This window comes from Capra hircus, chromosome 1, assembly GCF_001704415.2.
Source record: "Capra hircus breed San Clemente chromosome 1, ASM170441v1, whole genome shotgun sequence".
Lineage (NCBI taxonomy): Eukaryota > Metazoa > Chordata > Mammalia > Artiodactyla > Bovidae > Capra > Capra hircus.
In genome coordinates, this window is record NC_030808.1 from 23,470,955 (window position 1) to 23,487,519 (window position 16,565).

Here is a 16,565-nt window from a genome sequence, read left to right on the forward strand (position 1 = left end):
TATAATTTTCTTGATTCATGTATTTACAGTGGGATTATGGAATCACAACTGATAATTTGGAAGAAATTTAGGAACTTTTTCAAAATAAGTGATATTTTGGTTTTATTGGAATATGATTGACAGTGAATATATGTGATGGCTTTAAGCCTCTCTCGTCTAGAGCACAGTCATCACTGCTTACTCCTTCCCCTATAGCTTCCTTATTTTTTATCCAGTCCTCTGATGAGGCGCTTAACATGCCTTAGTCTGGATCAAAAGTTTGTCATCTTATCTTTATATCCCTTGTACCTACCTCAGAGTTGGCCTTCAATTCATCTTTACTGAAGAGACCTTCTCAATGTTATTTTTTTTTCTGAAATTTCATTCTGTCTCAAAAAAGGAACTAATTAACCAAGTTATATATTTTGATCTCTAAGGTGAGCCTTATTACCATTCTACAGATATTGTGTTGACATTTGTATTTCAAAGCACCATCCTCCTGTAAACTTGCACTTTGGGTCACTGAGTGACTCTAGTCAGAAACCAGGTTTCCATACCCTCATACAACTCTTTGTGTTGAATCCAGTTGGAGCAGATGGTAGTCTCTAAAAATACTTGGAGTCAAAATTATTTTTTCTTTATATACTGTAAAACATATATATATATTAGTAACTAATTGATATATTTGTGTGTATAGTGAAGACTTCCTGTCTCATCACTACCTTCCCACTTTTGGTTTTCTTTGAAAAGGCTTTGTTATTATTCGTTTCTTGCATGACCTTCCAAAGATTGTTTTTTGTACACGCAAGCACATTCCAGCATGTTTCTTTGTAATTAATGTTTTTTAGTAATTAATTAAAGCATACAGTGCATATTCCAAACTCACTCTGAAGCTGGCCCTGTGAAAATGCCTTCCTTGTTGAAAACACTTTGCCTCCTTTGTATTTTAATACATTTTCAATGTTGTTCTTTAATGCTGAATGCTTTTTTTTTTCTTTCCGATTGTGGTTTTTGAGTTATTTTTGATAACTTTCCTTAAATCTCTTTAGCACTTTGAGGGCAAGATCTCTGTTAGAAATATCTTGTACTTCTAAGTGTAAGAGACACATAGCATCTGTCACCATTAAAATAGTTGGTTCCCACTTAGTAAATTAAAAAGAAACAAATGACTTAAAAAACTCTTCTATTATCTCAAAGTAGTGATTACAACTAGAACTGATGGAAAAATGAAAATACCTAATTTATTTATTATCAATTAAACAAAGCAAAGTTAAACATCATTTAAAATCACCTTTTAGAAATAAACTGGATAAACCTTATTGAGTAAATTAAGCATTTTGATTTGGAGGCAGCAGTGACATTTTATTGCCCAGTTAATATTTTACAACGTAAATAATAATACCTAAGGGCTTTCCAAGTGGCACAGTGGTAGAGAATCTGCCTGCCATTCAGGAGACACAAGAGACAGAGACATGGGTTCCATCCCTAAGTCAGGAAGATCTCCTAGAGGAGGAAACAGCAACCCACTCCAGTAATCTTGCCTGGGAAATCCCTTGGACAGAGGAGCCTGGTGGGCCACAGTCCATGGAGTCGCAAAGTCAGGCATGACTGAGCAACTGAGCACATTTACAGTAATACCTAAACACTTTAGACTTTAGGATTATACTGTAATATATGAATCCCAGCTCTGACAGTACTCACAGTAATTACCACCATCCAATATCAACTGCATAGTATTTGACCCTCTGACCCTCAAGACCTTAAAAGAAGATTTTTTTGTACATAAGCTAGAGTTCTTGAAGATTATTAACCGTTTGACACTCAGAGGAATTAAAAATTGACATCATTAAGCTCATTTAGAATCAGATACAAAAATAAGATTGCAGGATCCTTCTTTTTTTACTAGTATTCCTAACAATAATAATTCTCATTTCTGAAATGTTTTCTTTATTTAATAGTGTACTTTACAGAGATCCATTTGTTTATTCTTCATAACTATCCAAAGACATACACATTTAATAGCCCCATTTTATGGAGGAAGAAGGATGAGGTTTAATAGGGCTGAGAGACCTGAATAAGACCATCTAGTTAATAAAATAGCAGAGCTAGGCCTCAAACCCAGGCCTCTGACTAAGCCCATTATTTAAACTATAGTGTCATATTGCTTCTCTGTCAGAAAGGAATAGTTCCAAAACACTTATTAATCTGTAATTCCCTGTCCCATGAAAGAAACTGAGCAAATGGTGGAGAGGAACTGGCGTGCATTTAGAAATATAAAACAGTGGGAAGGCCCTAGAATGGAAAAGAGCTTGCTATGTTCCAGGACCCGAGGAACAGCCAGTGTGGCTGAGAATTGTGATTGAGGGGACAAAGATGAGGCAGCAGAGATTTTTAGAGGATAAACCACACAGGAAGAAAAGAGGATAAGTTAACATTCTGCCTGGATTTCAGAAACTACTCTGGCATAATTACAAAGAATGCTTCCATTTGTTTCCCAAATGCTTAGTATGGAGGACAAAATAATGTGGTTATCCCAGTCAGAGGTTAGGTTAAATGTTTATGATTTCAGAAGAAATGAATAAATTTTTCCTCAACTACTTGTGTGATATTAATAGGGAATTACACATCTTATAGGGCAAATTCCACACTCAGCTCTTTTACCCACTGACAAAAGTCCCCAGTGATGAACAGAAACCAGGTCTCCTAGAAATTTACAGAAGCAAAGGGCTTACTTTTAAGCAAATGTGGAAAAAAAAAAATTTTTTTTAAGGGCAGTATTAGCCATGCTCTTTTGACATCACTGTATAAATATAGGTAACATCTGATTATTTAGGGTCTACTCATTCATTTTGAAAATTAATTCATTTGTTAACCACAGATTTTCTGTTTTGGCCCATATTTTAGACTTGTATTTTGCCTTACATTCAGAGAAGTTATAATTTGATTGTTCATAGAGAGTTTTGACAAAATAATTTCTAATGTTACCATTTGTAGAAAGTTAGAGGAAAGAATGGGGGCTGAGGTGACTAATACGTGATTCATGAAAATGGCCAAAATTAGGAATTATAATAATTTGTGAATTATAATAATTTGTGAATTTTAATAGTCTGGCATCATAAATAGCTTTGATTCAAACTAAATAATGAGGTTTGGCAGACTTTCTGGTAAATTTTACTTGTCACGTTTTGGTCCCTTCCCAGGCAGAGAAGCCAAAGCAATCGTATGCAGCTAGGTGGTTATCTTCTTACAGAGAGCTGACACGTTACCAAGCAGGAAGAAAGCGACTCTGTCTGTTTATTTTTTATCCCTGACTATTTTGAGAGTAAAAGTATACTGAGTCCTAGTCCTAGGAATAACCATGGATCCCAGAGAATAAAAATATAGCCGAAGACTGTTTATTTCCTTATTACTGAGCATATACTCTGTGGCTGACCAAGACTGACTCCAGGGTATCACAGGAAGACAGATTTTCTTTTCTTGGGCTCCAAAATCACTGCGGACAGTGACTGCAGCCATGAAATTAAAAGACACTTGCTCCTTGGAAGGAAAGCAATGACAAACCTAGACAGCATATTACAAAGCAGAGACATCACTTTGCTGACAACGGTCCGTATCATCAAAGCGATGTTTTTCTAGTAGTCATATTTGATGTAAGAGTTGAAGCCTAAAGAAGGCTGGGTGCCAAAGAATTGATGCTTTCAAATTACGATGCTGGAAAAGACTTGTAAAAGTCCCTTGGACAGCAAGGAGATCAAACCAGTCGATCCTAAAGGAAATCAGCCCTGAATATTCATTGGAAGGACTGATGCTGAAGCTGAAGCTCTAATAATTTGGCCACCTGATGGGAAGAACCAGCTCGTTGAAAAAGACCCTGATGCTGGGAAAGACTGAGACCCTTTAGGAAGAGAAGAGGGCAACAGAGGGTGAGATGATTAGATACCATCACCAACTCAACTGACATGAATTTGAGCAAACTCTGGGAGATAGTGGAAGACAGAGGAGCCTGGCATGCTACAGTCCATGGAATCACAGAGTCAGACAGAACTTAGCGACTGAACAACACATCAGAGGAAGAGGGGGATTCTTCTAAACCTCCATGACTAATGTGACATCTTTCTAGTTTCATATAAGATATGAAGGTTTGACTAGAGTTAGAACTGGACATGGAATAACAGACTGGTTCCAAATAGGAAAAGGAGTACGTCAAGGCTGTATATTGTCACCCTGCTTATTTAACTTCTATGCAGAGTACATCATGAGAAACGCTGCACTGGAAGAAACACAAGCTGGAATCAAGACTGCTGGGAGAAATATCAATAACCTCAGATATGCAGATGACACCACCCTTATGGCAGATAGTGAAGAGGAGCTAAAAAGCCTCTTGATGAAGGTGAAAGAGGAGAGTGAAAAAGTTGGCTTAAAGCTCAACATTCAGAAAACGAAGATCATGGCATCTGGTCCCATCACTTCATGGGAAATAGATGGGGAAACAGTAGAAACAGTGTCAGACTTTATTTTGTGGGGCTCCAAAATCACTGCAGATGGTGATTGCAACCATGAAATTAAAAGACGCTTACTCTTTGGAAGGAAAGTTGTGACCAACCTAGATAGTGTATTCGAAAGCAGAGACATTATTTTGCCAACTGAGGTCCATCTAGTCAAGGCTGTGGTTCTTCCTGTGGTCATGTATGGATGTGAGAGTTGGACTGTGAAGAAGGCAGAGCGCCGAAGAATGGATGCTTTTGAACTGTGGTGTTGGAGAAGACTCTTGAGAGTCCCTTGGACTGCAAGGAGATCCAACCAGTCCATTCTGAAGGAGATCAACCCTGGGATTTCTTTGGAAGGAATGATGCTAAAGCTGAAACTCCAATACTTTGGCCACCTCATGCGAAGAGTTGACTCATTGGAAAAGACTCTGATGCTGGGAGAGATTGAGGGCAGGAGGAGAGGGGGACGACCCAGGATGAGATGGCTGGATGGCATCACGGACTCGATGGACGTGAGTCTGAGTGAACTCCAGGAGATGGTGATGGACAGGGAGTCCTGGCTTGCAGCGATTCATGGGGTCACAAAGAGTCGGACACGACTGAGCGACTGAACTGAACTGAACTGAATTTAAAAATACTTAAAAAACACTTTAGGGAAAACATAAATTTTGTTCATGAGCACTCAGTGTCACTTACACCTTAAAAATACATCCACCCACTGTTTGTTCTTTGGCATCAGTTTGTTTCCATAGAGTATATGGCAAGATTGAATGAATGAGGTGTGGGTCTGTGGACTTAGTATCAGGAACAAAAGAAATTGTGCTCCTCAATGGTTCAAGCACATTGTTTTCTGGTTGTTGTCCATGATGTAATATGACTTTTCTGAAATAATTTAAATGTTGTCTTTAGCATATTTGCATTCATAAAGAGTGCTTGAATATGCTTCTTGCTTCCTCTTCTCCTGCTTAGCTGTCGAAACATGGTGATGCTTTTGAAGATTTATGGTAGATTGGGTAATGAGATTGCTGAATGTTAACCGCAGCATTCAGAATTCATTTGGTGGCAAAAGAAAAGACGGTTACTGGATCTTTGGAATAGAATAGAGAGATGATAGAGCTTTTTTTAATCAGCCAATTTAAAAATAAATATGCTATATTCTGGATTAGGAAACATTTCAAGCTTCTTGTCATGTAGTAATCAAATAGAACATTTCCTGAAGAATATAGGATGTCAAATTATATTCGTTTCAGCAGAATTCCTGACAGCTCATAGTAATGCCATATTTTGCGGTGTAGATGTATGCAAATCTTAATATTGGATGAGAAAGATTGAACAGTCCACAGGCATGTGGAATTTTTTTTATTATTATGCAAATCTCAGGTATGCAGAATTATAGTTCAACAGCTGTGCATCTAGAGTCCTCATCCCACAAGTTTAGAAAAAAAAAAAAACAACTTTCATTGTTGCATTAGAATTCAGTAAGTTTCATGCTGTGAGGCTTTGGTCTATGTTCAAGTGTAAAATTGGGTAATAAACAGCATACTCTTCCAGTGGTCATTTTTAGGTTCATGAATTATGGTGAGATTCATGATTGCACTCTAAATCAGACCTCTAATGATTGTGTTATGAAATGTATTGTTAAAATAGGTGAAGTGATGGAAATCGTGAAATCAGCAGAATTATGCTGAAAGCCCATAGATGCATTATAATATATAGTGCACTTATTCAAAAATTTGTTGAGTTTCAGGTAGAGGGCGATAAAGATAGAGCAACAATAGTTTCAAAGTAACTGGCATTCTTGACAAGGAAGGTTGACCTTGACCTTCCTCTCCTTCCAACCCTCATTTCATCAGCAGGGGTGAGATTACTTGGAGACCCTGCCAATAGGTAATAAATAACACATAAATTCCAGGACACCCTTGCACTGTGGGGTGCCCTAATGTGTAATAATCCTTAGACTATTGAGTTTATAACTCATGACATCTGGCAGTTACTTGGCATTGTAATTCATGTTGATCAGGCACATCAGAATACACCATGGAAGAGAAATATCAGAGCACTAACCCGTTGATACTAGGAAAGGGTGAAATGACAGGAAAAAGCTGCTGAACTGCACAGTGTTAAAATGTTGTAAAAGCTAATACCTTCAGATAAGGATTAACAAGGTGGGAGGAGAGTGGTAATCTATTGGGATCCAGAATAAAGCAGCACATTAATATTTACTGAATGGTGCTCTTTATTCCTTTATTCAAATTGGCAGATGTAGCATTAAGGCAGTAATGAATATGGAAGTTTGAATTCAAGTATATACTTATACATATTTTAAGTTTAAAATTACACATAAATATATAAATATATTGAATTTAAAATGTTTGCACAAATATATATCTATATATAAATGAGATTTGTCCATTTTAATTTTTCGTGTTCTTTGATCTAACAGTGAGAGCTAAATGAGATAAAAGAGAAAGAGAGGTAGGAAGAGAAATGGGAAATAGTGGGGAAAAAACCACTCTACAAGACCTGTAACAAACCTGACTAATACCTAACAGCCTAACTGATTTAACTGAAGACTTAAGGCTAATGGGACATGAACCAGATTGAAAAGCTAGAGGCAGACAGATGGTTATTTGTAATCATCCTGTAAATGTAAATCCTATAAATATGTTGTGATTATTTATTTATTTATGCCCCAACCCAGATTGAAGAAAATCGGAGACAGTATTTTAGCTTGAAATAATCTGATGTTTCCCTTTGTTACCACCTTGAGAAAGATCATTTGATTTTTTTTTTTTTTAGGACTAGTCTCTGTCAGTTCTGAATATTAAATTCAACATATTATTTCTTCCATTATCCAGAGTTATAGCCATCTTTGTGACCAAGACTGAAATTCTCAAAAGGGCAGGTCCTGGAAGCAAGTTGGGTAGCAGAATAGAACATTTTGGGGATGTGGAGAGTTTTTGTTCTATGGTGAAGAAAGGCTGCCTTGAACACATTTAGGCCAGTACCCTCCATCCTACATGAGGTCTTCCTCCTGACATACTATATTTGGGCACAGCCTCTAAGCTGCCCTCCTATCTTTAAGTTTTCTGTTATTCTAGAGATATCAACCCCACATAACCAATTTTGTGGACAATGGCACTTTAAGGGAAGAAAAAAGAGAAACTGATTAAACATTAATTAGCCTCAATCCGCAACTTCCTCTCAAGCTAATGGATAGAGTATGCAAATCCCTGTCAAATATCAGATGCTAAGCTTTGCCAAAAATAGGACTTCCAAGTGTTGACGGCGAGCCAACTGCTGGCTCCTTAACTCAAACCAAAGGAAATGATGACCAGAGACAGGCCTCGCGTCTGCCGTGGTCAGATGTCACCAGTTTGCAGTGCCACGTGTGATCCAAGAGTTTATGAATGATCTCAACACTCGGTCCCCAAGGAGAACATATGCATTACAGAGGTTACAGATAGAAATTACAGAGAGCACAATGTTTCCATGCAATTTCTAAGAATCCTTCAGCAAGTTTTAAACATTAATGGAAAACATTAAGGAAGACTTGGCACTGTTAGGGGGACTTCAAATTATGTTGCGGGTAAGAACAGAACAGGGCTAAAAAAAGGATTCAAGAATAGAGACTTGGCTAAGACATTTGGAGCTGGCCATTCCTCCTGGGCGAGCTGTATGTTTGTGTGTTTTATTCCCTGCAGATTTCTAGGCTTCACAAAATGTTATGGCTTGAAAATGAGCGAGTCACAGGGTATCCTTGTTCATTCATCATGCTCCAATCATTGTGCTGGTTTAACTGGACCATTTGCTGAGTGGATTTGCTTGCACAGGGAATCACAGTAGGATGAGGAGGCGCGAGAGCGGCTCATTTTGGAATTGTCAGCGTGTTGCAGAAGTGCCAGAGTGTCAGCTTGCACAGTGGTAGCAGGATGTCGCCCCACTGAGTTCTTTTTTTCCCATTCCTCTTCTGTGCAGAAGAAACCACTTGTGATTGTTCCCTAAATATCAGGTTGTGTCTGTATAGCGGGTGACTGGCCTGTCCACTCTGACCTTATCTTGCTTGATTATACCAAATATAATAATGTGGTTTGTTGTGAATGAGGTTTCGTCTGTAGATGTAGTAGGTTTTGGGTCATTGCAACTTCAGAAAAATGCAGCATTATTATAGCTTGTCAGTGGGGAACTTTCAGTTGAGAGGGGCAACTTTATTTAAAATAAACTGGCCTATGAATGAAAGAGCTTCCCTGGTGGCTCAGATGGTAAAGAATCCACCAGCAATGCAGGAGACCTGGGTTTGATCCCTGGGTTGGGAAGATCCCCTGGAGGAAATAGAAACCCACTCCAGGATTCTTGCCTGGAAAATCCCCATAGACAGAGGAGCCTGGCAGGCTACAGTCCATGGGGTCGCAAAGAGTAAGACATGACTGAGTGACTTCTAGTTCATGAATGAATGGAAGAATTACTTTGGGTCACAGAAATAGAAAGTCCTGATTTGACACAGTCTTCAGGATTGATTTGTTCAGTTATGGCATCAAGAACCCAGATTTTTTTTTCTAGTGTGCAGAGTCTTAGTTTTATCCTGAGATAGGCGCTCCCCCTGGGGTCACAGCATGGCTGCTGATAGCAGCCATTTAGTGCAGCTGGGAGAGAGAGTACACTTCCCTGGAAAGTAGAGTCGAGGACCTGAGCTTCAGGCTGGCTGGGATTACACCTGCTCATCCCCCGTGGTGAGAGGTGGTTCTGGGGCTGCTGCTGATGAGGATGGGAAAATAATGTGTACCACTTGTAGGAATGGCTGTCACTTCTTCCCTAGCCCACTGTAATATTTACTATGATATACTATCATTTTTGTAACAATTTTATTGGTTGTACATAAATACGTTGTTGCTTTGAATGACTGATTTCTGACCTTTTTGAACGGCCTGGCTTTTATTTTTGAGAGATGCAAGCTTGCAAAAATGCACTGTCTTCTAAATCCTACCAACAAAAGTATTCTTCAGAAATGACATTTTGAAATCAAATTAAGACACAGTAGTCTATTTTATACGATAAGAAAAAGACTGTAACACATCCCTTTTGAAGAGGAGTTCATCAGTTCAGTCAGCATTTCAAGTATACTTGATGAATTCATCTGATGCCCTTCAAGATGGGAGCCCTTTGGAGATTTATCTAGTCCAGTGTGGGGGTTCCCTGGTGGCTCAGTGGTAAAGAATCCACCTGTAATACAGGAGGCATAGATTTGATCACCAGATTGGGAAGATCCCTGGGAAAAGGAAATGGCAACCCACTCCACTATTCTTGCCTGGGAAATCCCATGGACAGAGGAGCCTGGCGAGCTACAGTCCATGGGGTCACAAAGTCAAATGCAGCTTAGTGACTAAACCACCACCACCACCTGCTGCTGCTGCTGCTGCTAAGTCGCTTCAGTTGTGTCCGACTCTGTGTGACCCCATAGACGGCAGCCCACCAGGCTCCCCCGTCCCTGGGATTCTCCAGGCAAGAACACTGGAGTGGGTTGCCATTTCCTTCTCCAATGCATGAAAGTGAAAAGTGAAAGTGAAGTCATTCAATCGTGTCTGACTCCTAGCGACCCCATGGGCTGCCGCCCACCAGGCTCCTCCGTCCATGGGATTTTCCAGGCAAGAGTACTGGAGTGGGGTGCCATTGCCTTCTCCGACCACCACCTAGTCCAATGTATATTATATATAAAAGGAAATCTCAGATGAGTGAATCTGAAACTGACACCAAAGGGACAGTGTTTGTTTAAAGAAAGAAATAGGGAAAAGTATGGGGACAAAGAGTTACCTAGGGAAGATTTTCAAGTAGAAAAATTATATATGCTAATGTATACTGATAATGAGATGGTCCTCTGTGTGTCTAGTATAGGAGGGTTGCTGGAATGTATGTGATGAGCCTGAAAATATAATTGGTGACCTGATATACAACTCTGATGTCACATTAAGAAGAGAATTTTTTCTTAAGAGCCTTTCAAAAGTTGTGAAAAGGTAATGGATGTGATCGTATGTGCACTTTAGCAAACTCATAATAGCCACAGTAGAGAGATTAAAAGAGAAATCAGACGAAAAGTTTAAGTAGAATACTCTTGAAGTAATTAAGGAAGAGATAAGACACCCTGAACTAGGGCAGCGGTGACAGGAAAGATAGATGCAGGTGCTGTTACAAATCATTGTAGCATAATGACTTGATGTAGGATTTGCTGCTGCTGCTGCTGCTGAGACGCTTCAGTTGTGTCCGACTCTGTGCGACCCCATAGACTGCAGCCCACCAGGCTCCTCCGTCCCTGGGATTCTCCAGGCAAGAATACTGGAGTGGGTTTCCTTGTAGAGTCAGACAGGATTCACACTCTAAACTTACCTGCCATATAAATAGGTCATTCCAAAGCCTTCCACAGGCCCCATCATGTCATCTTTGTTTAATACAGTATTCCTTAACCATTTTATAAGACTGTGCAAAGTATATTGTAGTATTCAGTATCTTCCTGTAGAACTGAAATAATTTGTTATAGATAGTCATGTCATGAATATGAACTCTATCATATCAAACACAGTAGTAATTCTGAATCTACTGATGTTCCAGAATAACTTTCTAAGTCACTGTGCATGTTAATGTAAAAAGAATTCAGGTCTAATCCAGGCTATAACTAGCTCAGTGAACTCTTCATTTGTACTTTTCAGCTCGTATAGAGAAATGAATATTTGGGTTCTAGCCAACTACATTTCTGTTTTTCCCTGTGGAGATTTGAGCCCTTGTATTCTAAACTTAGATCTGCAAAGCACGTACTATATCAAAAATCTACCTATTATTTTTTTTTTCTTTTAAGTACTGCTTACCACTACCCCACTCCCAGCTTTTGTCATTTTAACCAGATTCTTTTCAGTTCATGTTTATTTCTCTTCACCCTATTTAAAGACTTTGTTTGGAGCTCTAGGTAATACACATATTGCTGCCTGATCTTGTTTTGGCTTACTTCTCAAGCCACAGTGATAATGTGGCTCTGTTTTGTTTTGTTTTGTTTTGTTTTTTTCTAGAATAGGGGCTTAATGAGAAAAAAATATATATAGACTCAATTTGGACTTGCTTTACTTTTTTATAATTATGGAACTGTTTCAGTTCCCTTTACTCACATATATAAATACTTTACTATAAAGAACACCGCCCATTTTTTTAAATCACTTGTGATAAAGCACAGGGCAAAATCCAAGATAGAAACTAAGAATTAGCCAAAAATAGGTAAACACTATTTAATTTTACTGTTTTTGTACTTGCTAAGGGGTATACAAACCTCAGACACATATAAGCAAATGTCAGAACATTTATATGATTTGAGAAGAGTAAAAACTACCTTTTCCAGGTGGGAAGGAGGAAAACCTAGAGGGGTAGGATGGGGTGGGAGTTTGAAGGGAGTTTCAAAAGGGAGGGGACATATGTCTACCTATGGCTAATCCATGTTGATATATGGAAGAAATCAACTACAACAATATTGTAATTATCCCTCAATTAAAATAACAACTTTCCAAGAGCAAAAAAAAAAAAAAAAAGACTTATTCCTAAGATTCTTTGTTGCTGTGCTAGACTCTCCTGAAAGGGTTATTTTTCTCCAAAATGTCTTATTTGAGAGAAAAGAAAATATTTTAGTACCCCCAAAGACACAGGGTAAAAGAAATGGTGTCACTGAGCAAAAATGAATTATTCTACAAACCCCCAAAGAGCCTTTTAAAAGTTGAAGAGGGTACAGTACCAATTATACTATTATCTCACCCTACTCTCTGGGTGAATAGTCTGAAAGCCTGAAATTACAGTTGATGTTCAATTTCTTGGCTTCATTTGCAAATTGGAGTCATTTTCTTTTTTTGTGTGAATGCCATAAACACATGTTATATTGTTTAAGAGTAGCAGCCCTTAGTTTGTTATGATATTTTTCTCCTTTTTTGTCCCCTATGTCAAAGGACTTTTTTTTTTTTTTTTTTGGTCTTAATTTGGTTTGTTGCAAATTGATGTAATACTGTGTTTCTGAATGATTTGCAGTGGTCTTAAGTGCCATTTGAGCGGAGGTTTTTTGGCTTATGATTTGTGAGTAGACCATTCTGGAGAAGGTCCTCCAACTGGCCAGATGTGTCATTTTGGAACAGATTGAGGGCCTGCCAAAACACCATTTGCTGCCAGGACCGGATATTGTAGGGTGCTCACCACCCTGTTACCATATTTTTGCAGGTCTTAACATTGCATAAATAGGCAGCTGTTCTCTATTTAGAATATAAATGAGTCACCAGCTTACTCTCCCTTGAGGATTTACCTGCAATAGAGAACCACACTGTTAACCCCTTCTTACCCTCCTGTTGGAACATCACATTAATGCACACTTCTCTCAGCCCATTCAGAAGCAAACCCCTATGCATATAAATCACATCTTTCTTGCCAGTTAGACAAGAGAACTCAAAAAATATGCAGTTCACTCTGCTCAAATGGAACACATTTCCACAGCAGCTAAAGCAGTAAATTAATCAGCTTATAAACTGAGAGTGAGCAATTTGTGCTCACTTTTTTCTTATGGCTCCTTCAATAGGAGACAAGGTTCTCTAATCTCATAAAAGGCCATGACTTCATTAAGATGGAAAACCATGTTGTTGCAAGAAGCAAGAAAAGAAAAGCCCTAAAAGTCACTCAGTTTTCTCTCTGGACCTATTTTCAGGACAGGATTTTTATTTATTTGGAGAATGACAATTAACCTGGAGACTTAGCCCAACAAAGAAGCAGAGTGCTGAAGTGGGTCTCATTATGGGACATCAAAAGCAGTTGGTTTGACCTAATCCATGTTTGCAGCAGATGATTTACATACCAGGCTAGCACAAGCTGCCCAATTTTGATTTCAAATAATTTGACTAGTCTCAAATAGCTTGACCAATTTACATACATAAAATATATGTGTGTGTACATGCATATACATACACATACATATACCCACATGTATTTGTGTGAGTGTGTGATTGTTTGTTCTAGCCCAAAGTATACTGAGAAAAAAACTTGTCAGTGTTAGAATATCAAAGAATAGAAAAAGTCAAAGCGGTTGTAAAAAGCAGAGGCTGTTGTGTTATGTGGTATATTAGCTGCTTTCAACTAAATTTCATTGAAGTATTGTTCACTTACAATATTACATTAGTTTCAGGCATACAACATAGTGATTCAATATTTTTATAGATTACACATGATACAAAGTTATTATAAAACATGGGCTATATTCCCTCTGCTGTCTGTTACTTTCTTGTAACTGATTTATTTTATAACTGGTAGGTTGTACCCCTTCATCTCCTCCACCTGTTTTCTCAACTACTTTTTTGAATGTTTACCCTAAAATAGATATAGTCCTTATTTGCTAAATAAATCAGCATTCTGCAGTGTGATAGGAGGGAGTCATTTCTCCAGGCTTTTCATCTTGCCAGGGGAAGAAAAGTGCAGAGATAGACAGGTGACATTTGGAGAGCCAGGCATGCCAGATTTTCGGAGGTTACAATGGAGGTCCAACCTGCTGTTCTCCTAATGAAAGGAGGGGAAATTCAGACTGGCAAAGCTGCTATAAGGGATATCTCTGCTCCGAATGTCACGCTGCCCAGATGTCGCTCGGCAGGTGGAGATGCAGACAGAATGAAAATGTAGCCCTGTGTATGTGGGTGCTAGTGCGTTACAAGGGTGAACAATGAATCTATCTTCGGAAGTGTGATGAAAACAGTGTGGATCTTGTCCATATTCATGTCACCAGAAAGCGTTTCTCAGAGAATTCACACTCCACTTCCCCTCCCTGACTGACGTGCATACATGCTCCCAGACCATGTGCATATGACATGTTTCAGGGCTTTAAGTTTAACAAGCATAGCAATTAATTTTAATGTATTTATATACATGTATGTATACATATATGCTTTTTGAATAGAAAAATGGGATCATATTACCTAAACAGTTTTGTACCTTGAGTTTGTATTAAATCTCAAAACTGCATCATGAGTGTTTCTCATCTTATTTTCCTCCAGCTTATCTCATTTTCAACTCAGGTTTATAGAAGAGATTCATAATCATATAACTAGTAACTTCTCTGTTGATGAGCACTCAGGTTGGCACTGACATATTTTAAGACGAGCATGTTTAAGACTTGAAGTTACCTTTTGCAAGAGAAACCTAAAGTTACTGTCTCTGAGTTTTCTTTTACTGCAATTATTTTTCTTCAGTGTTGCGAGATGACTTCCGGCAAAATCCCACAGATGTTGTAGTGGCAGCCGGAGAGCCTGCAATCCTGGAGTGCCAGCCTCCCCGGGGACACCCAGAACCTACTATCTACTGGAAAAAAGACAAAATTCGAATTGATGACAAGGAAGAAAGAATAAGTGTGAGTAAAATTAGAATGGATGCCCAGAGGGGTTGGATACCAAGCTTTAAAATAGATGTATTTTATTTATATTATCTATAATATTTAATTTATATTACTTTTATTATTTTTATTTATATTATTTATCATTAATAAAGTTATAGAACTCTATTTGAGTGCTAATTACTACTTACACTATACTGAAAAGATTGAAAAAGGATACCCAAATGAAAACTTTAGAATGAGGCTTCAAAGAGACAAAAATTATATAAATAAAGTGCATATGTTATATTAATAACTGGACCAATCTGAATATGTAAGTATATCTTTGTAGTAGAATATTGATGTCAAAGCTCTTTTTGGAACTCCAGATGCATTTATTGATCATGCAGTACGTTAAGTGTCAAAATGTAAATGATGACCATAAACTGTATTAACTAAAACATTTCTTTTCACACTACTTTCAAAATTATAAGAGGAAATAATTTGTGGTGATGAATATTTCAAGCTCTTTTCCAGTTTTTCCAATGTAATATTTATAACTAAAATATTATGAGAATTCATTTCAAAGTTTAAGAAATGTAAAGTAAAATCAATCTTAAAATAACTGCCAAGTTCTACAGTTTGACCCTTACAGAAAAATAATCCATTTTCAAGGGAAATTGATCATCATTAATCAGTTGATTAATATCGAGACAAAACACCCAGAAAATGGTAAAAAGTTAGAGAAATGGTATACAGATTATTTTTTCAGAAGATCTACTCAACATTAGTATGTGGAGTTTATGAGAGCTGGTCACTGAAATAGTTGATAATGCCTCAAACTTCTGGCATTGTTCTTAGTACAATTTTTGTACTCAGTACAATAACTAAGAATAAATATATTTTACTTAAAATAATGTGTCATTTAACAGAACAAATGTGCCATTTCTATTAAAATGTCCATATAGTCTGGGTGTCTATTATCTTTAAAAATATCTTATAAGTGAGATTTTATTCTTATGTGTACATTGTGATTATATCATAACACAGAACCAGAGAGGCCATGCAAAAGATCACAGCATATTCACATGAGTATTCTGTTTTGAACTGTGGACACTGTGGAGATCTAGTGAAGGATCATGTGGTTCCCAATGGCCTGTGCTTGGCTACCAAACTTGGGAAAATGTGCTCCTGTTCAAGATTTCCTCTTTTGTGTTTGTAATCATTAAATTTTTGCTTTGTAACAAACCACCCCACAATACAACCATTGCATTTACTCTGTGATTCTGTGCCTGAGTTGACAGTTCTTTGCTCTCAGCCAGGTTGGTTGATCTCTGCTAAGCATTCTCCAGCTTCTGTGGCTTGTTTGAAAGTGTGCTGGCAGCTGAATGATCTAGGATAACTTTCCTGAACTCACATGTCTGGCCATTGACTACCTCTCAAGCCAGCCATCTTGGTTCTGCTCCTCCTAGCCTCCCATTTTCCAGTGGACTCGCTTGGGCTAGGGGCTCCCTAGGTGGCATGAATAGTGAAGAACCTGCCTGCCAGGGCAGGAGACATAAGAGACGCGGGTTTGATTCCTGGGTTGGCAAGATCCCCTGGAGGAGGGCATGACAACCTATTCCAGTATTCTTGCCTGGAAAGTTCCATGGACAGAGGGGCCTGGTAAGCTATAGTCCATGGGGTTGCAAAGAGGCAGACACGACTGAAGTGACTTAGCTTGCAGTCGGCTTGAGCTA

At 38.2% G+C, this 16,565-nt stretch overlaps 1 protein-coding gene across 6 annotated transcripts in view; it reads left to right on the forward strand.

The window, feature by feature from the left end:
* Nucleotides 1–16,565, forward strand: part of ROBO2 (roundabout guidance receptor 2) — a 660,838-nt gene that overhangs the window by 450,660 nt on the left and 193,613 nt on the right. For all 6 annotated transcript variants that reach the window (XM_018053546.1, XM_005674776.3, XM_018053521.1 and 3 more), the window contains exon 3: nt 14,708–14,865. In XM_018053546.1, the coding sequence (XP_017909035.1) occupies nt 14,708–14,865 (158 nt within the window). The remainder of the gene's footprint in view (nt 1–14,707; nt 14,866–16,565) is intronic.